Source organism: Microcaecilia unicolor, chromosome 6 (assembly GCF_901765095.1).
Source record: "Microcaecilia unicolor chromosome 6, aMicUni1.1, whole genome shotgun sequence".
In the NCBI taxonomy this organism is placed as follows: domain Eukaryota; kingdom Metazoa; phylum Chordata; class Amphibia; order Gymnophiona; family Siphonopidae; genus Microcaecilia; species Microcaecilia unicolor.
In genome coordinates, this window is record NC_044036.1 from 147,148,069 (window position 1) to 147,170,624 (window position 22,556).

A 22,556-nucleotide genomic window follows, 5' to 3' on the forward strand; every position below is an offset into this window, starting at 1 on the left:
TAGGCCCCCCCCCCCCCCCCCCCCCATGTATTTAATGGCACCATACACAGGAAATCTCTCTCTGTTATGTAGTCTTTAGGGCTGGATGCCGTCCTTCATTGTCACTGTAAATGTTATCATTTGAGGGGGGTCTTTTACAAAGGCGCTAAACACTAGAGACGCCCATATATTTCTATGAGTGTCTTTAGCATTTAGCACATCCTTATTTTTACCAAGCGCTAAAAACACTAGTGCACCTTTGTAAAAGGAGCCCGGAGCTAGCTCCATATCAGCCATTTATTTATTTAATACATTTATATCCCACATTTTCCCGCTAATTGCAGGCTCAATGTGGCTTACAGAAAACTATAGTAAGGCTTCAGTGCATGAAGTACAATTATACAATAAGTAAGGTAGTAAATATCATTTAAAACAATATGCAAAAAGATAATAATTAATGTCCTTAAATCTTGTTAAAACTAGTAGTTAATCAAAATTGTGTTGAACCTGGAGAATAAGCTTTCTTAAACAGTATGGATTTCAGTAATTTTCTGAAATTTAGGTAGATCTGGGTAGATTTTACTGATTTAACATGATCTCAGTATTTGGTGCTGTAAAAGGTTTTGTGCTCGGTTTAATCAGTGATGACATATTGGTTGGCAGTGCATTAGAGGTGTTTGTTTAGTATTTAGCTGGGTTAATATGGAGTCAAGTTAAAGGAAAAAGTTATTGTTTTCACTGTAATGTGAACTGGTAGGAGAATACAAGTCGGCCTAACAGGAGAAAAGCATGTTTCTTTTAATGTAATGTTTGGATGAAGTTATTTCTAGTTTTGAAACCATGGAAGGAAGTATAAAAGACTTGATTTAGAAAGCATTTTTCCCACTGAATAATTTATAAACGAGACCCACACTTCTCTTCCATGATCTTTAGTAAGCACATTTACCTCCTCCCCCTCCTTCCCCTGTTTACAAAGTCACGCGGCAATGCCAACACAGCCTGTTTGAAGGTGAATGGGCTGTGTTGGCATTACTGCACTGGCAGCCATTAGCATGGCCTTGTAAACAGGGGGATTTAGTGACTGTTCTGATTGACAGAAGCTGAGGTATTAAGGGTGAATCAAGTCTGAATTGTAACAGGGAGTGGAAAGTGAAGAGTGCTTTTAGTCCCTGAAAGATTCTTGAGCAGCCATCTTTCTCTCTCTATCCCCAGCTATTGGGGGAGGGGGTGGGGGGAAAAAAGACTCTTGCTGGAAATGACCTGAAGAATGCTGAGCTTTAACCTGGCTTTAATTTTGTTTCTAAAGACATAGTAAATGACGGCAGATAAAAGACCTGAACAGTCCATCCAGTCTGCCTTTAGCTTATTTTTTTTCCTACAAATTTATAGACTGTTAAACTTGGATTGTGTTTCAACATTTTAAGGCTTCACTAGGTTCTGCCTATATACAAAGCAAATTTTTATCTGCATAAATATTAATGCCTGCTAGTTTGGGCATGATTAAGATCTTTAATTAGCTAGCTGCCTGCCCTAGGTTTGAATACATTGTAAACAGAAATATACGGTAGAGGAAAGCTCTAATGATCTGTAGGTTTTACTCTTCTGTTCTTTTTTTTCACACTCTTGTAGTTGTTTCAGTGGAAGCAGCTAGAGAACTTGTACTTCCGTGATAAGAAATTCGCTGTTGAAGTTCACGATCCTCGCAGGTGAGGCTAATTTCATTTCTGAGCCAGCTCAAAACATGCAGCGATCTCAGGGAGAAGTGTCAAGCAGATAACTTCACTCCATCTTTCCCAACTGGATGATATGAAGGGAAATTATAAGATCAGATAGAGAGGGGTCTATTTTCCAGTTGTAACATGACCTATGTTGTAGCGACAGATTAACTGTAAAGTTTCCACATGCAGATATTATGAAGGGCTTGCGTTAATTTAATTAGGTAGTGGTGAAAAGACAACATTATGGTTATATCAAAGCGATTTACAGATAAAATTCAGCTAGAATGGAACTCCAAATTATACAGACCAGAAAGAAAAAAAAGGAAGGTATGAGCATAATGTATATAATGTACTATGTGATAAATATATATTTTTTAAAAAACTTACTGACCTTACTTTAAAAAAATAAATTTCAGAATGTTTTTACATCAGGTATTTTCTGTGAGTGTAATTTAGTATGTGATTATATCTATGGAGCAGGGACTGTCTTTCTGTGTCAGGTATTCAGCGCTGCGTGCGTCTGGTAGCGCTATACAAATGCTAATAATAATAATCACATACTATATATATATATATATAAAATTTTATTAGGATTTATTTACCACCCTTTTGAAGGAATTCACTCAAGGCAGTGTACAGTAAAAATAGATCAAACATGAGCAATAGACAATTACAGCAGTAAAAATATTCAAAAACAATACAAAGTATGGCATGATATGCTACTTACAATGTCAACACAATACGTAATAGAGCATTACAATTGATAGTGAAGGGTAAAGCAAAGAAGTAATATATAAATAAGTAAGAAAGTAGAAAGAGTTAGAAAGTAAGATGATTTAAAGAAAGTTGCACATGAGGTCAGGTGGTTACATATTATCTCAGCTAGGGTAGGAGTTGATATATATATATTTATATATAGCCAATATTTAAAAACATGTATTTATTTCTTAGGATTTATTTACTGCTTTGTTGAAGAAATCCATCCAAGGCGGTGTACAGCAAGAATTAGTCAAAGATAAGCAATAGACAATTACAACAGTAAAAATATTCAAACAGTACATAGTATGGCATCGTATGTTACTTACATCAACACAATACATATTAAAATATCTTAATAGACAGCATAGGATGTAAGCAGAGGTTGGATATGTAGAGAGATAAGATAAGAGTAATAGGAATTAGACAATAAGGGGACTAAATTAAAAAAAGTTGCACATGAAGTCAGGTGCATGAATATAATCTCAGCTAGGGTAGGAATGGATAAGCAAGTCCTACTACAGTACATACAGTTAGCAGTGGGTGCCGGATGCATACACGCTGGACCTGATATTCAGCTGGCGGCGATCCGTGTTTTGCTTTTTCAATATGCTGCAAATTTGTCCAGTGTTTCTTGCATATTCTATATGTGAAAGAGTCCAAAAGGCAAGTGTTGGTTGTAGCTAGAAGTGAATCAGGTGTGCAGTCAAAGTTTCCAACTTTGAACAGAAGTTTGGTTTAGTTTCCCTATGTTTGATTATCTAGAATACCAGTGTCAAGAAGAACCTTTGGACAGAGTGGATTTGTGGTACAGACCTGGTATGCAAACACTTCGCTGATCAAATCCATCTGGGTGATGGCCATCAGTCAGCATCAGTTTTACTTGGACAGGAAACAGAGCAAAGTAAGTTACCGGACAGGTTGCCATAGACTTGTTTTTAACTACCTGGCAAATGTTGTCAGTTCAGAATATAAGGCGCTCTTTGAAGAGCTGAAACAAGAACTACAGCAGCTATTGTAGATGTCAACTTGATGGGATGCATCTTGGCATTCCTCCAATGCAAAGGGCTGGCACTGCAGTTTTAGATATCAGTCAGATTTCATGTTTCTCTTTTTCGTCCTGATGGAATCAAGTTCTGCTTTTTTGTTTGAAGGATCATGGGCAGTGCCATGCTACAGTAAAACATTAAGAATTAGGCAGCGGGAAGATCAAAACTGTTAGGTTGCTCTTTGAAATGGGAAGTGTGACATGGGACTTTTTGTGATTAGTAGAAGACTCATTAATTTGTTGTTTTTTTAATTCCTGTAGGCAAAAATTCCCTCTGCTAAAAGTTTAGACAACATTGCAATGGAGCTTACAGAAACTGGAACTCCAAAGAACTCCAAACTGGCCACTCTGGAAGGAAAGAATCCACTTATTATGGCAAGCAATGGCAGTTTGATCTCTTCAGGTAGGAGCTGTTTCTCCCGCCCCCCCCCCCCCCCCACCCCCGTCTTTATCCCCTCCCCTACTTTGAATTCTTAGCTTGAGCTAGCGTAGGGAAGGCATGCTTAAATTTAGCTAAATAAATGTCATTTGATGAAAATGCCTCATTCTGAGATGTAGGAAAGATTTTGGACTTGACTGTGTAAATAAGTTAAATTTCTAGGCAGCCACTTTCTATTGTTAGCACATCTGTATGCTTGAGAGGGGAGCTGTGAACCCCCCCCCCCCCCCTTCAATCTTCCTTAAAAGTATGTGATCTATTCCACCACATGCTTACTTATAGTTGGATTGAGGTGTTGCTGGGAGCATGTTTTGACTGGGTTCGAAAGGTAATGCGTATAAACTGTATTTTCAAGCCTAGGTATGTTTGCTGAAGAACGCGTATGAAATCAAAAACACAGGTGCAAACGAAAGTTGCTTCATTACATTTTCAAAGGAACAGGGCACATGTAGTTCCTCTGAAAAGTGGTGCAGAGTCCATAGATAAAAAGTAGCCACACAGGTTGTCCTTCCTATGAGCATATTCAAGAATTTTTATAGAGGGCAACAATTCTTTCACATGTTTTTTTAGCATTTGTGGTAGTTTGGAAGAGAGCGTTTTGCATTGTCGTGCTTACTGGGCTGTATTTATGAAATTTAGGGAAGTGTGAGATAAACCTGGGCAGGTTTAATTATGAGGAAGGAGAGTTCAAGTAGAGTTTATGATACTACAATATAAGGGGAATGAACGCATGGATATGCTGTGCAGTCAATAGCTACCATCATGTTCTACAATTGTTTGTAAGACAAAGGTGCTGATTTTCAAAGCACATAGACTTACAAATTAACTTTGCAAGTCTATGGGGCCCTTTTACTAAGTCGCATAGGCGCCTACGTTCACCCAATGCACGCCAAATTGGAGTTACCGCCCGGTTACAGCGTGGCCCTTGTGGTAATTTCAATTTTGGCACGCATCTGAAAAATATTTTTATTTTCTGGTGCACGGCAGCTATGTACATAGACCATTACCACCTGGTTACCACGTGAGACCTTACCGCTAAATCAATGGCTTTCGGTAAGGTCTCAGACCCAAAATGAACGCGCAGCAATTTTCATTTTGCCGCATGTCCGTTTTCCGCAAAAAAATAAAATAAAAAGGCATTTTTTGTAGGTGCGCTAAAAAATAATTCTACGTGCGCCCAAAACATGCTTTGCGTCTACACTACCGTAGGCCATTTCTCAGCACACCTTATTAAAAGGACCCCTATGTGCTTTGAAAATGAGCCTCATAGTCTGTTAAATAGAAGGGTGCTGTAAAAGGTATGAAAAGGCTAAAGAATAAGGGGACTCATTGTGTAATGCAAGAGTATCTCAGTAACCAGCACACTGGCGGTCAGTGGTAGCGCTGCGCACTGTCCTTCAGAAAACCTGGGCTCAAATCCAGGATCAGATTACTGCTCACTGGACCAATCGGTGATTAATGTTTGACAGGTTTCTGAACTGTGACAAGTTGCTTCCTTTTCTACACTGCATTTGGAGAGGAAGGTGAAAGTCACCAGAAGCCCCTATTCCAGTACAGTCTCTTTTTGAGGTCCATCACTCCTGGAAATTTCTTAGAGGCAGTGTTTATTTATTTATAACATTTATACCCCGCACTTTCCCACTCATTAGCAGGTTCAATGTGGCTTACATAGTAAATCAGGTTAACAAAGTGATATAGAATGGATCCTCAGAAGCTTAGCCAAAATTGGGTGGCGGAGCAGGTGGGGAAGAGAGGTTGGTGGTTGGGAGGCGAGGATAGTGGAGGGCAGACTTATACGGTCTGTGCCGGAGCCAGTGATGGGAGGCGGGAATACTGCTGGGCAGACTTGTACGGTCTGTGCCCTGAAAAAGGCAGGTACAAATCAAGGTAAGGTATACACATATGAGTTTATCTTGTTGGGCAGACTGGATGGACCATGCAGGTCTTTTTCTGCCGTCATCTACTATGTTACTGTGTTACTATGGGTGCAGCTGTAATATAGCAAGTAAAGAGGTGGTCGTTTATGTGTGGATAGGTAAGATGGGCAAGGAAGGAGGATGGAAGAGGTAGGGGAATGGAAGGAGGGTGTGTATTGGGATTAATGTGTAGTTTAGTATGGGAAAATGTAAGGGAGGGGTAGGAAGAGGGATATACTAAAGGATTGAATAGGGGAGCATATTCCAGGTTCTGTTCTCATAGTCTGATCCGGTAGTACCTGTGGACTTGTAGTTTAAGTTTGTTATTTATAGACACATGAAGTGGTGGTGGGGAGGGGGAAAGGGTGCAATGGTGACACCTAGTGGCTAGACTTAGGTCCCACCATTGAGGTCTTCACAAAAACAGTTGTTAGAAGTTCCATCTTTTCTGCAGGTTCGCCTAGAAGAGCGTATGTCTTCCATTTTTTATGTTAAAGGTCCTAAATTATGGAATGTGTTGTCCATTGAACTTAGTTCTATGTAGAATATTGCTCAGTTTAAGAGAGAATTAAAAACCCATACGTTTACTCAAGCATATAGGTCAATAAAGTTATGAAATTGTTTTGTTTGACAGCAGCACTCGATGCTTTGTTATTGTCATATGTAAGTTTGTATTAGTTGTAGCAATGAACAATGTTGTATCGTTGTGATACTTTTCATTTATTATTGTGTTAAAACGTTTTTACTTTGTATGTAATTTTGTTCCCCCGCTTAGACTGTGTCAGATACAGTGGGCTAAAAATAAAGTTTTATTATAATTATGACTCTGATTAAAGATCATTCCTGCGATGTAATAATTAAAAAAAAGAACAAACTGTAGACAGTACTACTACTACTACTACTTAACATTTCTAGAGCGCTACTAGGGTTACGCAGCGCTGTACAATTTAACAAAGAGAGACAGTCCCTGCTCAAAGAGCTTACAATCTAATAGACAAGTGAACGGTCGGCATTACCAATTCTGTATCACATGTTACATTTTCCATAATGTGTTGAAATGTTCCTTTGTCAAATCTAGAAACACAGGGGTGCTTTTACTAAGGTGCACAGAAAATGGCCTGCAGTAGTGTAGATGCGTGTTTTGGGAGCGCGCAGAATTATTTTTTAGCGCACCTACAAAGAAATGCCTTTTAAAATTTTTTGCCGAAAATGGACATGCGGCAAAATGGAAATTGCCATGCGTTCATTTTGAGTCTGAGACCTTACCACAACTCATTGACCTAGTGGTAAATGCTTGCGCAGTAACCGGGCACTAATGGTCTACACGCATCAAATTCCACTTGACGCGCATAGCTCCCGCGCATCAGAAAATAAATATTTTTCAGATGTGTAACAGACACGTGCCAAAATTGAAATTACTGCAAGGGCTATGCGGTAACCGGGCAGTAACTCCAATTTGGCACACATTGGACACACGTAGGCGCCTACACGGCTTAGTAAAAGGGCCCCACAGTTGGATAACTTTAGGCTTCCATCCATTCTTGCAATGAAGGGAAGCTCTATTTGTCAAAAACTAAAAATGTCAATAATAGAAATGTCCTTCCCCAGGTTCTCAAGACTCTGAGGTCAGTGAGGAACAAAAGAAGGAGAAAATCAATGAACTGAAGAAGAAAGAGAAAGCGCTGCAGGAAGCTCTCCTGGAGAAAGTGGAGGAGTTGAAAAAGATCTGCTTGCGTGAGGCAGTGAGTGCCATCACCCCACCTATTTTCCAAACAAATCATTGCACCCACGTTCCTTAACGATAACAAAAGCACTTCCTTTACTTTTAGGAGCTGACAGGACAGCTGCCGGCCGAATATCCACTTGGCAGTGGAGAGAAGCCACCACAGTTCAGAAGACGTATTGGGACATCGTTTAAGCTAGACAGCAACCTTCTTCAAAATGAGGAGGTGGGTGAAAGAAAGCAAAGCCTGGACAAATTTGGGGTTTCTGTGTGTTAATGAATTATCAGTTTATTTGGTTTATACCAACACATAGCAAATAAAAAAAAATGGTGAAAGAAATACCAGAAGCATGATTATTTTGATGAAATCCTAATCCCGTTTTTTTTATAAAACAAGAAATTTTTACATATTTTATACTTTTTACAGGTGATATTCTATAAAATTAATGTTGTTATATCAGGAGCAAAGTGCCATGTTTCTATATTTCTAAAGATTTGTAAACCCTACTGTTGGAGTTGGCTCTGTTGTAAGAGTTTGTCGCTCCATTATTGATTCATTATGTAAGTGTGCTTCCCATTGACCATTAAAATCAATAATTTTTCAGAATCCCTATTTACAGAACTTGGAGAGCAAGTTTATCATACAGCAAAAAATGGTAGAGGCGGCCAAGAAGCTGGCCAGCGAGCCTGACCTGAGCAAAAACGTGAAACGGAAAAGGAAGCAAGACTATGCCGATGCAATAAAGAAGCTCCAAGAGATTGAGAATGCCATCAATGAATACCAAATAAAATGTGGCAAGAAACCTACAAAAAGAGCATCTCTTATTTTGTCAGGTGATTGTGCCCAAGATAGAGATGGTTGTTTTTCATGTTTTGTTGCGTATCATTCAGAACAAATTCAAACACTCGCAAACCTTTGGGGGGGGGGGGGAGGGGTTGTGTTTTGTTTTGCTTTGCACTGTAAGTAGAATTAAGGCCTTTGACATTTGAGATAGGCAAAGTGCAAGCTTGGCAGTATTCGGCAGCTTTTGAGTGTATTGACTATGAAGAAGGTTGACATAAAGAGAATATTTTAGAAAGAAAAAAAACCGGTGAGGGTCTTTTTTATGGTTAGAGTTCTTAACTCCAAAAAAGTTGATAGATGAGTTCAGAGGAGACTCCGAACAGGATAAGAACAGAAGTGTAGATGGTCTGAACTGAATTGACCCCTGTTTCCAGAGCAATAGGAGTGGGCTTCCACAGCCATATTTTCATATTTGTAGTGTTCATCATTATCTAGTCTTTCTGAACAGTTCTGATGAAGCTGTTTGGGAATCTGAAGCCCTCTAGTGATAATTTTGAGCCTCTCCCCCTTTCCTTTCCTTTCCTTGACTTGATGTTTCTTTGCTTTGTAGATGACATCATCCCTTCAGAAAGTAGTTCCTTGTCTGACACAACCACATTTGATGAAGGTATATTGCAGTGTTTTCATTTCCTGACCTGATGGGCGGAGCTTTTACTCTTGAAAGTTAATCACAGATGATTTAAAATAAGCTATAGGTGACAGTACAATAAAAAGGTGGTTCGCTGACCCATATTTCTGCTTCAAAATAAATGCTAATGTATAGAAACAGTAAGCCTGTAATTTGTTACCGTTCCACACAGAGCCGGTTTAACCATTTGGCAGACTAGGTGGTTTCTGAGGGCAGTAGATTCTGGGGTGGTGGCAAAGGGCAGCCACGGTAAAAAAAGAATGAATAAACAAGAGGTCCTGCCAGCCACACAAACTCACGGAACCATCAGCAAATATTTTTAGCAGTGGGAGGGTGGGCAATTTCAAATATCTACCTGAATAAATAACTCTTTGATCGATAGTTTTTGGAAACTGCCCTCGTTATGTATGATGTCTAGTTATGCTCATTTGCAGGGTCATTCTGGGAGGGTCAATAAAATGATCAGAATGTTAGGGATCTGAAAAATAATTGACTGGGGGGGGGGGGACACAAGATGAAAGGTTTTTCTATGGTACCAGTCCTGCTTCTGTGAGACAAAACCACTAACATATTCTTCTCTTGTAACAGTAGATGATTCCCACAGTACGACAGGCCAGAGACCCGGCTGTGTTCTGGGCTCACCAAAACTTCGTCCTCCAAAGTCCCTTGGGATAGAACGAGTTCACTTTAGAAAACCCTCTGCCAGTGAACAGTTCATAGATGCAAAGCAGCCCAGGTAAGAGACAACTTGTGTTGTGAGACCTGTGCATGTCTGTATGTCATTTCAGATTAAATTACAACCTTCATATCTAAACAGATTATTTCATCATTAGCTGCTATCCTGTATTATTGGGAGGGTTTTGGCTGAGGATGGAGAGCAGCAGCAGCTTTCCTTCTGCTTCTTTTAGATTTCCATCCTCAACTTGTTCTACGGCACTATGAGATATCGATTGGTCTCATTCTTAACATCTCTCTGATCTAACCCAGCCGTCGCAGTCAGAGGAAAGAGACCCTTATAACCTGGTGTTCATGTACCTGAATCGTGGGATCAGACTGGATCCTTCTGTATAGAAATCTTTTGATTCTTGTAAACTTTAAGCTAGCAGAATGGAGTAACATTATATATTTTTTTTATATTTTCATTTGCAGTCGATTCATTAAGATTTTTTTTTTCTGGAAACAGGCAAAATCTCTTTCTAGATCTGGCTAGTATCCTGTGTTTTTTGTAGCAGTCCTATTGTATTGTGGGAAGAGGGTGTGTGCCCTGGAGGTCAGAAAAACCCTTAGGTTTTGGAAACCTGTAGATGTTAATAGGATTCAATTAGCCTGATCGGTAATTACCATCCTGAACCCAGCCTTTAATCTAGGTGATTATTTATGGGTGGGGTTTACTTAAGTGAGAATCAGTGCAATAATACCAGTCACTGAATTCGTTCTAAAAAAAAAACGAGTCCCTGAAGAGGTCAGTAGGAAAGAGGACGGGAAGATGAGCACTGAGGTATGGCGAAGAATGAAGTGGCCCCTCTAGCCTCAGAGTTCAGGTGGCCATGTTTACCACTATGACGTGACGATACCAAAAAGAAATGTATAGGTTTTTTAAAAGTACAGTCCACAAAAGCAGACCACACGTCTTCTAATAGTTAAAAAAGGCTTTTATTCTTGCCACTTTAAAACACAACCCGACGTGGCCACATTTCACCTCTCCAGAGGCTGCGTCAGGGATTATCAACTATTAGGGTCTCAAGAGGCGAAACGTGGCCTCGTCGTGGTTGTCTTCTAAAGTGGCAAGAATAAAAGCCTTTTTAACTATTAGAAGAGGTGGGTTCTTCTTTTGTGGACTATACTGCTCTTTCTGCAGAACTCTGGATTTCCTTGTAGGTTTCTTAAAATGCAGGGCATGCAGTAATGCTATAAAAAAAAATCGACTGCTCTTTTTCAGTAAGTTTGTATTTTCATTCGACCAACACTGACATGTCTGTCTAAATGTTTTTATCTTAAAGTATTAGCAGAGCAAGTGAATGGGATGGAACAGGTAGAAAATGGTGATTTATACCTTCAAATAGTTACTAGGATGAGGGGACTGTCTGGGAAAATTTGCACTAGCAGATTTAAAACATTGACACTAATAGTTTTTCATGTACAGTTAACCTATGGAATTTGTACAGGACATGCTAATATAGAGGGCTGGTCTGTCCACTAGACAGACTAGGCATCTGTCTAGGGCAGCATGATGTAGGGGTTGGCATCGGCACTTCATCTCCAGCATGTCTTTCCTCCCTCACCATGTCTGATGCATCCCTCTCCTTCCTTTCTTCCTGTCTTATCTTCCTTCCACTAGGGAAGCCACAGTATAGTCAGCATCTATAGAAGATGCATCAGAGCTGGCTCAGAGCCTTGAGGGATTTTCCTATTAAGATCTGGCATGCCGGCAACCATTGGATACTTTTGGTCTGTCCTAGCACGGCACTGCTTGTACTCTTGAGTTCCGATCCACCAGTAGGGCTCTGAAAACTGTATTCTTGTAATTAGGCAGGTCCAAGTGCTTTAGACTCGTTTTGGCTATTCAGATGCTTCCTTCTCTTTATAGTCATCGAGAGGCTTTATCGACACAGAGCAGCCCGCACAGAGCTCAGGAGCGGCAGTACCTCGGAGGCAGAAGTATGCCCACAACACCGGTTCTAACTCGCAATGCCTACAGCAGTACTCACTTGCGGTAAGACAATTGATTTGAGTTGGCTGATTGATTCTTTTTCTCACCATCATAATAAGAGGTGCCCTGTTTCATATTCCTTCATCAGGAGCTGTATGTGCAGCCAAATAAATCAAATTCTTTTTCTCACTATCATAACTTCATTCGGCTAAGCCCATTTCTTTGGGCGAATAAAGTTATGATGATGAGAAAAATAATTTATTTGGCTTCACATACAGCTCCTGTTGAAGGAATATGAAATGGAGCACCTCGTAGAGCTGCAATCAATTTCCGAAATGCCACAGCTAAGTGATATACATATTTACATCACTCTGGTAGTAGCGACTTTATGACTGAACTGGGGGCATGTTCTGATACACTATATTATATTGTCTTTATGGGCATATTCTTTTTGATATTTTGAATACACATTCTTTAAATTTCAGTTTATATATCACGTTCACATAAGAAATCACAGGAATGTGTGAACATGGTCACCACAGCAGAAGTAGCTACCAGCTCTGTCGTCATCTACAATATAAAACAGAAAGGGTCTTAGTACCGATATGTTCACTGTCGGCAGTTTTCAGGTAGTGAAGCCGGGAAGGATAAACTCGTACAATTTTTGCCTTATGTGCTCACAGACTTCACTGACTGTCTTGCCGTGTCCTGCAGCCTTTCTGTGTGTTCTTTATTATTTTCTAACTGTCTGAAATCAAAGTAGTTCATACTCTTTCTACTGGTTCTGACATGATGCTGAAGCACTGCCCGGGTACCCTGTTTGGCACAATAAGGCCTACCTGTAGCAGGTCCAGTATACCCTAGACTACTATTAGCTTCGCTACCAGAGAGCTGAAGAAATTCTGGAATACATGTGGGGAATAGAACTGTTAGTTTGAATACCACAGGTTCTGATGCTGCAATCCTGGTTTTTATTCTTTTTTTTTTTTTTTGTGAATGTGCAATGTCACCTGTAATGGTGACCTGAAATTTGTAAGTGTCTGCAGTCTTGTACTGCACTGCTCAGCAGCTAGGCTACAGCACAGAGATTAAGATTCAAAGAATAAATTATATTTGCTCTCATTAAACTTAGTTCACAGAAAACCATAAAATCTGGCTGTACCGGTGCTTGTTGGATGCATTCCTGCAGTTCCATTGTTCAGTGTTTACATTAACCTTTCAGCTTGCTTACTTTCTTTCCTCACCCAACCCAGAGCAATCAGTAGTCATTCTCTTTTTCTTATTTCCAGCCCCGACAGTTCACCGCAGCACTGCAGGCAACGCAGCGGAAGCTTGGAGTCGGAAACGCACCCAGCACCTGAATCCACCGAGAAGCCACTTTTCTCCATCTCCAAAGCCCAAAGAAGCAACAGCACCGAAATACTGGATGATGGGTCGTCCTACACGAGCCAGTCCAGCTCAGAGTACTACAGCACAACACCGAACCCCAGCCCGCAGTTTGCCACACAAACACTCGACAACCGCACGAGGGACAGAAGAAGGCACAAAAAGCAGAATATTTCTGCAGCAAATTCAGGAAGCATGCCAAATCTAGCGCACAAGGATATGAGGAACAGTGTTTACCAAATGGGTCAAAAGCAACCTTCCTCTGGTTATTACACCGCAGGGTATTCACCATACACAGACTGTGAACTCTACTGTAATGGAGGGTACATTTATGAAAATGATACAGAAGGGCAGTACAGTGTTAATCCTTCATATCGCTCCTCAGCGCACTACGTCTATGATCATTACCGAGAATTAAGGTTCCAGGAAGAACCAATTGAGCGCATAGCTCACAATCCATATGCGACCCTGCGGCTTCCAAAGAAAAAAGCTGCAAAGACAACTGAGGAGATAACCAAAAACATTAACAAGGCCTTAGTAGCGGAGCACCTGCGTGGCTGGTACCAACGCACTTCCTGTCAGAAAGACCAGTACCAGTCTATTCAGACAGCCTTTGACTCCGAGAGAGGATCGCAGAGAAACCTGGGCTACTCTGTGATGCATGGACCGTGTTCACCGAGCAACAGGGTTCCTTCCTGTTCATCAGGTAGCTGAGGGAGCTCCTTAGCTCTTTCCCTGCAATTTATATAATGAGAATAATTTTCAAAGCCAGTTACTTGTTGGAAAATTGTCTTCAATAATCTGACTAAAAGTACACATGTGCTTCCTTAGTGTATGTATTACAGAGAGGTGCTCCCACAGGTCGGGGGAGTAAACATGTGTTTTGCAGTTTCAAATGTACATGTGCCATTTTTACTATCCCTGCACTGTCATTTGATACAAAGTACACTGGCACTTTTAGCATGTGGACTTTAATTTCAGAGACAAACTACCCACATAGTTTGTTTTTGAAAATTAGCCACATAGGGGTGTAGTTATCAACATGGGCTACCATTAAGACATGTTATTTACTGTTAACTCCAGTTATTAATAACTAGGTCTCATTGCATAGAATGGGACCCGTGCTAAAATAACATGTTAGTGGTAAATTAACATGTCTTACCAGTAGCCCATGTTGATAATTTTTCCCCTTAGTGTGAAGTGTTTCAGTCTCTGGTAACCGGAGCTGATATTGTGATGTCATAATGCTTTATTCCACCAATACCTAAGAGCCAACCTCATCAGTGATGTCACAATGGCTCGACTGTCCTATACTTGGCTCACTTTTATTACATGCAGCAGTGATTTCAATCTCTAAAGACATTTCTTTACTCTTTAAGGGGGGTCATTATCAACATGGGCTACTATTAAGACAGGCTATTTTACTGTTAACCTCAGATAAATAGTAAATAGGTCTGATTGCATAAAATAGAACCCGTGGTAAAATTACAGGTCTTAAAAGTAGGCCATGTTAATAACTACACCCCCATAGTATGTACACTAAAAATACACACATACATTGCAACAAGGTGGCTTATTATTATTTGTTACATTTGTATCCCACATTTTCCCACCTTTGGCTTATTATTATTTGTTACGTTTGTATCCCACATTTTCCCACCTTTTGCAGGCTCAATGTGGCTCACATATAACCGTTAACTGTGTTAGCCGATTACGGTTTGAACAAATACATAGTATGAATGAATACAAAGTGATATTGTGGTATAATGAGGTATATGCATGGTAGGAAACAGTTGGGGGGGGGACTTGGAAAGGGGGAAGAAAAGTCAGGTAATGTCCGTTGCAGTCTTAGGTTATGTTGTGTCGCAAGTGACTGGTATTTTTATGTTGGGTCAGTGGAGTATGCTCTTCTCAACAGGTCTGTCTTTAGTGCTCTCTGAAAATTTAGATAAATTTAAATAAAATTTATTGGACGTTGGCCCCTGAAGTACATTTAAAAATAAGTTAGTAAACAGAAAATGAAATAGTTTTATTTAGAAAAGAGAGCCATGGATGTTGTCATGTCAGAAATAGACTTTGCCACCTAAAAGTAAGAGATGTCTTTACCTGGAATAGGCAAATCCACTTTTTAAAATTTTGGAACCCACTAAAAATGTGTGACCTTGTGTTCTGATACTTGGCTATGAATTTTGACACTTTCTGGTTTGATGTGGCCACGAGTAAGGGCCTATGTTATGTAGCAGAAAAGCGAACCTTGTTCCTCTCTTTCCTGACCGAAATTGCTGCCAGCTGATGCAGTATCTGCTGCTCACACTCAGAGATTGAAAGGTTTAGCATGTGCACAACAGACATAGAGCTCATAATGACAGGGTAGGGGGAAGGGATAAGGGGTGAATTAATTCTTGTATTGTCAAATTTCTGCACTCGATTTTTATTTTGGAAAATTTTATGCATGTAAAAATACACACCAAGATTTATATGGATAAGATCTCTAAATCAATGAATATAAAGAAGGCACCTGGGCACCTGCTTTCCTTTCTAGAATACTAGCATACCAGGTAAAAATAATGGGCCTGTAATTTAGACACAAAATGCCAGATATTTTCGGGTTCAACAACCACACCAAAAGATGGAAAGGGTCCAAAATATTTATAGACAAAAATAAAGCAAGAACCCTAAAGAATACTTTTATCACTTCTACAATATGCTCTTAACCAAAATTTGAACACATGGTAGGAAAAGAGGGCAGAGCAATGCTACTTGTAGTCAATCAGCGAGTAGATATAAGCATTTTTTGCCATCATCAGTCAGAAAAATCTCCACATTCTATACATTAGTTTAAATTTGTTAATTTATTTTAAGCACCAGCAAAAAACAACCTGTCGCTAGTAGCAACAGTACAGTACAAAAAACAGCTGCACTTATCTTGGGTTTCTGCCAGGTACTTGTGACCTGGATTGGCCACTGTTGGAAGCAGAATACTGGGCTAATAATCTGAACTTATGTTCTTAGAATGTGGAGGTTTTTCTGACTGATGATGGCAAAACATACTTACGTCTGCTCGCTGATTGACTACAAGTAGCATTACTCTGACGACTTTTCCTCCATGTGTTAAATTTTGCTTAAGAGCACATTGTAGAAGTGATAAAAGTATTCTTTAGGGTTCTTATTTTATTTTTGTCTATAGGTATATTCAGGTAACATATAGCATTGTACTAAGTGCATAATCGTGATGTCCACCCATGTGAATAGTTACAGAATAGTGCTTAAGCCAGTGGTTCCCAAACCTGGTCCAGGAGACACCCCAGCCAGTTAGGTTTTCAGAATATGAATGAGAGAGATTTGCATGCAGTACATGCAGGTATCTTTCATGAATATTCTTTGTGGATATCCTGAAAACCTGAGTGGCTGGAATGCTTTTCTAATCATTTACACGTGTTTTCAGTGTGCATATGTTAACTCATTTATAGAATTACCACAGAAGTGGACTTGTATTTGATAATCAAATTTTACATGCATTAATATCTAAAATAAACCAAGGAATGGCTACAAATGGATTAATAATTCCAAAACTTATCTGAAATTTTATTCCATGTAAACCCCTACTATTTAGCATGCATTAGTGTTCATCATTTTCCTGCATCATGTCAAAAGTTTGTTGCAGAACATAAGCGGCCTAGTCAAAACAAGGTGTGAAAGCAAATGGACTCACAGTTTTCTTGTGCTCCTTTTGTCTGAAAATTAAAGATGGCCCAAGTCGATTTTCAAAACTTCAGGATGCTTTTTGAAAAGTTCGAAAGGTTCCCTGAACCCCAAGTTATGTGACCAATACAGTAGATCATGCCTGGGAATTATGGTAGTTTTGGGGAACTCCCAAGAGCACCGGTATCTGAATTTTGACATTTCCCTGTGTCTTTTTAGTGCTAGTTATTGACACACTTGGATCATTTTCTGTCAGCAAGAGCCTAAATGTTCCTTTCAGCCACTTTCTCAAGAAGATATTTCCAGAGAAGAAAATGAAATTGAAAGGAGTGGTATCTCTGTGCTTGAATAAAATGCCTAGTTCATTAAAAATATAATATTTTAAAATGTAATGAACCCTAGACATGAATGAATTGAGTCACCTCCCCATAAGGAGGCCAGATTTGAATTACTTTTGGTAGTGTACCTGGACAGCTTGGGTCTGGCCTGAAAACTTGTTTGCATCTGATGAAATGAATTCTTGTCTTTGACAATTCATTGGTTAGTAGTCTATAAAGTCATACCGGCCTCTGTCATTGTTTCTACTCCAGATGCTAAAACCAGTGGTGTAGCTAAGGGTGGGCCTGGATGGGCCCAGACCCACCCAGTAGCAAGACACCTATGATGTGGCTGGCAGGGCTAAGCCTTACCAGTCAAAAATTCCCAACAACCGTCCCTCCTGCATACCTTGTAAATAGCAGATCTTTGCCTGCAGCGAGCAGTGACTGATACATACTGCTCGCACCGGTCCCAGAACCTTTCCTCGGATGTATTCCCACCTAGGCGGAAACAGGAAGTTGCATCAGAGGGAAGACTGTGGGGCCAACGAGCAGTGTGTATTAGTTGCTGCATGCGAGGGAGGGAGGATGTCTGAGAGACCAAATGACATGCAGGCGAGAGAGGGAGAGACCAAATCATTTGTGGGACAGGGTAAAGTTCTTATGCCCACCCATCCTGGGCCCAGGCCCACCCAAAATTGGGTGTCTGGCTACGCCGCTGGCTAAAACACTTCTTTTTTGACATGCAAAAGGGGCAATTACATTGCATTACATTTGTCTCTTACAGTCCACATATACCCACACAGAGTTCAAGACAGAGTAGAAAAAGAAAACAAGGCTATAAAACCTAGGAGTGTATAATAGGACAATTACGTAGTGCCACAGAGTAGGAAATTCCAGTAAAATTAACATGATGTAATATTAATTTTCACAATAATATGGTCTCTGAACAAAATAGTTCTACAACTGGGCACCTGGAGGCAGCACAGGGAGTGTGCAGATTCCGTTATAGTTTATTTTATTCATATTTGCAGATTAAGGCGGTTTACAATCTAAAACCCAGAAGTAATAAGAAAAAAGAAAATTTGAATAGGAAAGAGGAGCCATGCATTCAAGGTCATACAAACTGTGTAAAAAATTAGAGGGGATAAAGGAAAGGGGAGGTGTGGGAAGGGAGACAAAGGAGGAAAACTAAGAGGGGAGGAGTTGAAGGGCAAAAGAGCGGTGGAATTCGGTGATCCAGTGAGAGAAAGACTACAGTCTTCTTAGGTAGGGAAGGGAAAGGGAAATGAGACTTGACATACCGCCTTTCTGTGGTATTTTGCAACTACATTCAAAGCAGTTTACATATATTCAGGTACTTATTTTGTACTAGGGGCAATGGAGGGTTAAGTGACTTGGCCAGAGTCACAAGGAGCTGCAGTGGGAATCAAACTCAGTTCCCCAGGATCAAAGTCCACTGCACTAACCATTAGGCTATGCCTCCACTCATTCCACCAATAAGAGCCAACCTCATCAGTGATGTCAATGGCTTGATTGCCCGATACTTGGCGCCCGATACTTGGCTCACTTCTGATATTGTGATGTCATAAGGGAAAGGGGGAAAGGGAAATGGGACTTGATATACTGCAACTACATTCAAAGCGGTTTACATATATACAGGTACTTATTTTGTACTTGGGGCAGGTCGAAGGCAGGATGGAACAGTCAGGTTTATTTTTAAAGCTACAGTAAGTCAGTTTAAATGTGTGTGCATTTAGGCACACTCAGTTATGCCAGGTCTATGACGGGGATAAATGGGCACCTGAGTGCAGCACTTATGCACATAACTTATATTCTGTAAATTATGTGCATAAATTGGAGACACACCCATGTCCTGGCCATGCTCCATCCGTATGTATGCCCCCTTGCATTTACACACTAACCCCCCCCCCCCCCCGTTTACTAAGCCACGCAGCAATGCCGACACAGCCCATTCAGAGTGAATGGGCTGCGTCGGCATTAGCACACGGCAGCTTCTAATGCGGCTTAGTAAACAGGGGTAAGGCATTTGTGTACATATAGAATATTGTTGTGCACACAGCTCACACGTATAACATCAGTATTGTATAACATCAGTGGCGTTCCTAGGTCGGCTGCCACCCGGGGCAGATCGCCGCTGTGCACCCCCCCCCCAGGTGCAGCGGCGTCTGTCCCCCCTGGTGCAATGACACCCCCCCCCCCCCCCCCCCCCCCCGGCGCATCAGCACCCACCCCGGTGCATTCTTAGCTGCTGGGAGCAGCCGCGCACAGCTGTCGGCTCAGCTTGCCCCCTCTGCTCCGGAACAGGAAGTAACCTGTTCCAAGGCAGAGGGAGCAGGGAACCAGCGGAGCCGACAGGCGTGTGGCTGCTCTCTGCACCCCTCCAGCAGCGTGCACCCGGGGCGGACCGCCCCCACCGCCCCGCCCTTGGTACGCCACTGTATAACATTGCACACAAATGGCACCTGACTTTAGTCACCTTGTCACAGAATGAAAGGGAAAGTTACACCTTTACAATTTCAGCTTTGATCTTTAATTGCCTCTCTCAGAGCATTTTCCAAGTAATTTGCTATAATGTAGAAGTTGCTACCCATTGCCGTCTCAACTACTAAAAGCTTTTCCAACAAACTGAAATTCAAACTTCACTTTTGGGGAGCTGGGGTTTTTCCCTTATTGATCTGCTTCCTCCAGCCTATAGAGACCTAACCTGTTCTGCCTGTGAACCTTCTCAGGCGGCTTAAGTGGAGAATCAGGGGCCTATTTATTAACAGTGCTCATTGAGGTTCAACAGTGTCAGGGCCTGCCCCGCCATTAGGCAAGATTAGGCTATCAGTCAGTAAAGCTACACAAACTAGAGAACCATCAATGTGTACTTTCTCCTCTAGACAGTGTGAGTATTTTTCAGATTGCTCATTTAATAGGGTCAAGGTCATGGATTTAAAATACTGGCTTTTTGTGGTACAGCCAAGGTAGTTTACATTTACTATAAGCAGGTACTTCCTCTGTCCCTAGTGGACTCACAATCTAAGCTTTTTGTACCTGAGGCAATGGGAGGTTGGGTGGCTTGTCGAGGGTCACAGGGAACTGCAGTGGGAATTGAACCCAGGTTCTCACCCACTGCACTGAGCATTTGGCTACTCCTCCACCTGGCTAAGGGGCCTATATACTAAAGCTTAGCGTGTGCTAATGGACTTTATTGTGCTGTGTGCCAAAAAATGTTGTGTAGCAGGGCGGAAGAAAGAGGGCATGTATCAGTATTCACAGAGGGACTCAAGATTAATAATGAGAAAGCAAATTACTGTGCACGCTCATCTTACAGTCAGATTATATGGCTAGATTTTTCTGTGGTTAAGTAGCAGAAAGCCCCGAGTTCCCAGGGGCCTGCCATGTGCATTAAGGAAATCTTCAACCAAGCACAAAAATAACTTACCCATCTCTCCTTCAACTTTTAGTGTCTACCCCATATGTGGTTGGAAACCAGAGGAGCCACAACACCACCCTTGGGTTTTCTGATTACGACACTCTATCTCATCAGTCATACACCAGTTGCTACACTAACATCTATGGTCCCTTGATACCAGTGAGCAGGTGAGGAAAGATTGCAGTCAGACTTGCTTACCTGTCTAGTTTGCATTCCACTCTTCCACCAACCTCAAAAGATGTCTATCTGTGGTTCCAAGACAGCTGACAGAGAAAAGACCTGTCCATGGTAGAAACGGCTCTGGTTCGTTTCAAAAAGATGATTTCTGGATTTAGGAGTCCTTTTACTAAGCTGCAGTAAAAAGTGGCTTGCAGTAGTGTAGGTGCAGGTTTTGGGCGTGCGCAGAAATATTTCTCAGCGCATGTACCAAAAATGCCTTTTTAAATTTTTTTCCAAAAATGTACGTGTGGCAAAATCAAAATTGCCGCGTGTCCATTTTGGGTGTCTGACCTTACCGCCAGCCATAGACCTAGCGGTAAAGAATCTGAATGGAAAACCTATGCCCGTCAGATGCCACTTGGTGCACGTCTGTTGCACTCATCCGAAAATAAAAAATATTTTTCAGACATGCATAGCGGATGCGTGCCAAAAATGAAATTACTGCGAGGCATGCCGTAGTCAGGTGGTAAGTTCATTTTGGCACGTGTTGGGCGCGCATAGATGCTTATTCGGCTTAGTAAAAGGGGCCCTTATTTCCTTATCATTCTCAATATTTGTTTGCTGGATTAAAGTTCCTGACATATTGAACCCATGGGAATTTTTTATAGTAAGCAAATAACATAATATACAGAGGAAATGATTGCCCATATATTTGAGACTTTCTGTCTGATTACCTCTCAAATTGGGTTGATAAACACACATCATTAACAGTTACCATCCTTCCCCCTCCCCCTCTGTGCCAAGCATTTCAAAATCCTGATATGGCTTTGGTGGTCCCTTCTACTAGTTAACCACTCCAAGCACCAACCATTTTCCAAGTGAAGAAGTATCTTCTCTTGTTTCTCTATGCCCACCCCCCCCCCCCCCCCCCCCCCCCCCCCCCCCCCGGCTACCACATCATGTTGGCACCATCTCTGACCTTATACCATGGAAGACCTGTCCCTGCTACCCACTTGACCTGTCCCTCCTACCCACTCCCTGTGTTTGTTAAAGCATTTGAAATTTCCCATCAGTCTCTCTGCCCCTTATCTCCAGTGAACACACCCTACATACCCTAAACTTGTTTGTGTCAAAAACAGAAAGAATTATGGAAGATTAAAACCATGAGGGCCTGTCTGTCTGGTCTGTCTCTCCTCAACGTTCCTTGACACTTGTCCCATGCTTTCTTGAATTCAGATACCATCCTCATCAGCACCATATCCATCAGGAGGCTGTTCTTTGTATCCACCATCCTTTCTGTAAAGAAATATGTCCTTACATTACTCCCTCTTAGGGAATAGATTACATTAGTACATCTTGGCAGTGAACCGAAACAATATATAATCTCTCAGAATAAAACTGTTTACTTGTCCCATGATTACTGGTGTTCATTGTTCTCTTCTGTAATGTCTTATGGCTCATGGGGTTTAAATGCAATTCTATAACTGGGCATCTGCATTTAGGTGCCCCTCGTGGGCATGAATATATAGAATACTTGAACATACATGTCACAGATTTGATCTACTACCTTTCTGTGGCACAACCAAAGCAATTACACAAAACAAGCAGAAGTATCCCCCAAACAACAAACCACAAAAAATGTGAAACAAAAACAAAACATAGGGGGTAGACCAAATGTATTTCCAAACAGTAGGTTTATTGAAAAAAAAAGACAACGCAATCCTGTGTTTCGGCACCAACAGCTCCTGCCTCAGGAGTCAAACAAATTGTCTCAGCCACTGATGATAAACAGTAAACAAATAGGCTAAAAAAAATCCTTAGCGGCACACTACTATGTTTGGTTTATGCT

General features: G+C 41.1%; 1 protein-coding gene across 1 annotated transcript in view; it reads left to right on the top strand.

The window, feature by feature from the left end:
* The window catches only part of FRMD4B (FERM domain containing 4B), a 214,848-nt gene that overhangs the window by 190,168 nt on the left and 2,124 nt on the right, over positions 1–22,556 (top strand). Inside the window, exons 12-22 of the mRNA XM_030205557.1 lie at positions 1,609–1,685; positions 3,219–3,357; positions 3,763–3,904; positions 7,465–7,598; positions 7,686–7,805; positions 8,185–8,413; positions 8,974–9,030; positions 9,640–9,787; positions 11,639–11,764; positions 12,991–13,793; positions 20,580–20,715. Of these exons, the coding sequence (XP_030061417.1) occupies positions 1,609–1,685; positions 3,219–3,357; positions 3,763–3,904; positions 7,465–7,598; positions 7,686–7,805; positions 8,185–8,413; positions 8,974–9,030; positions 9,640–9,787; positions 11,639–11,764; positions 12,991–13,793; positions 20,580–20,715 (2,111 nt within the window). The remainder of the gene's footprint in view (positions 1–1,608; positions 1,686–3,218; positions 3,358–3,762; positions 3,905–7,464; positions 7,599–7,685; positions 7,806–8,184; positions 8,414–8,973; positions 9,031–9,639; positions 9,788–11,638; positions 11,765–12,990; positions 13,794–20,579; positions 20,716–22,556) is intronic.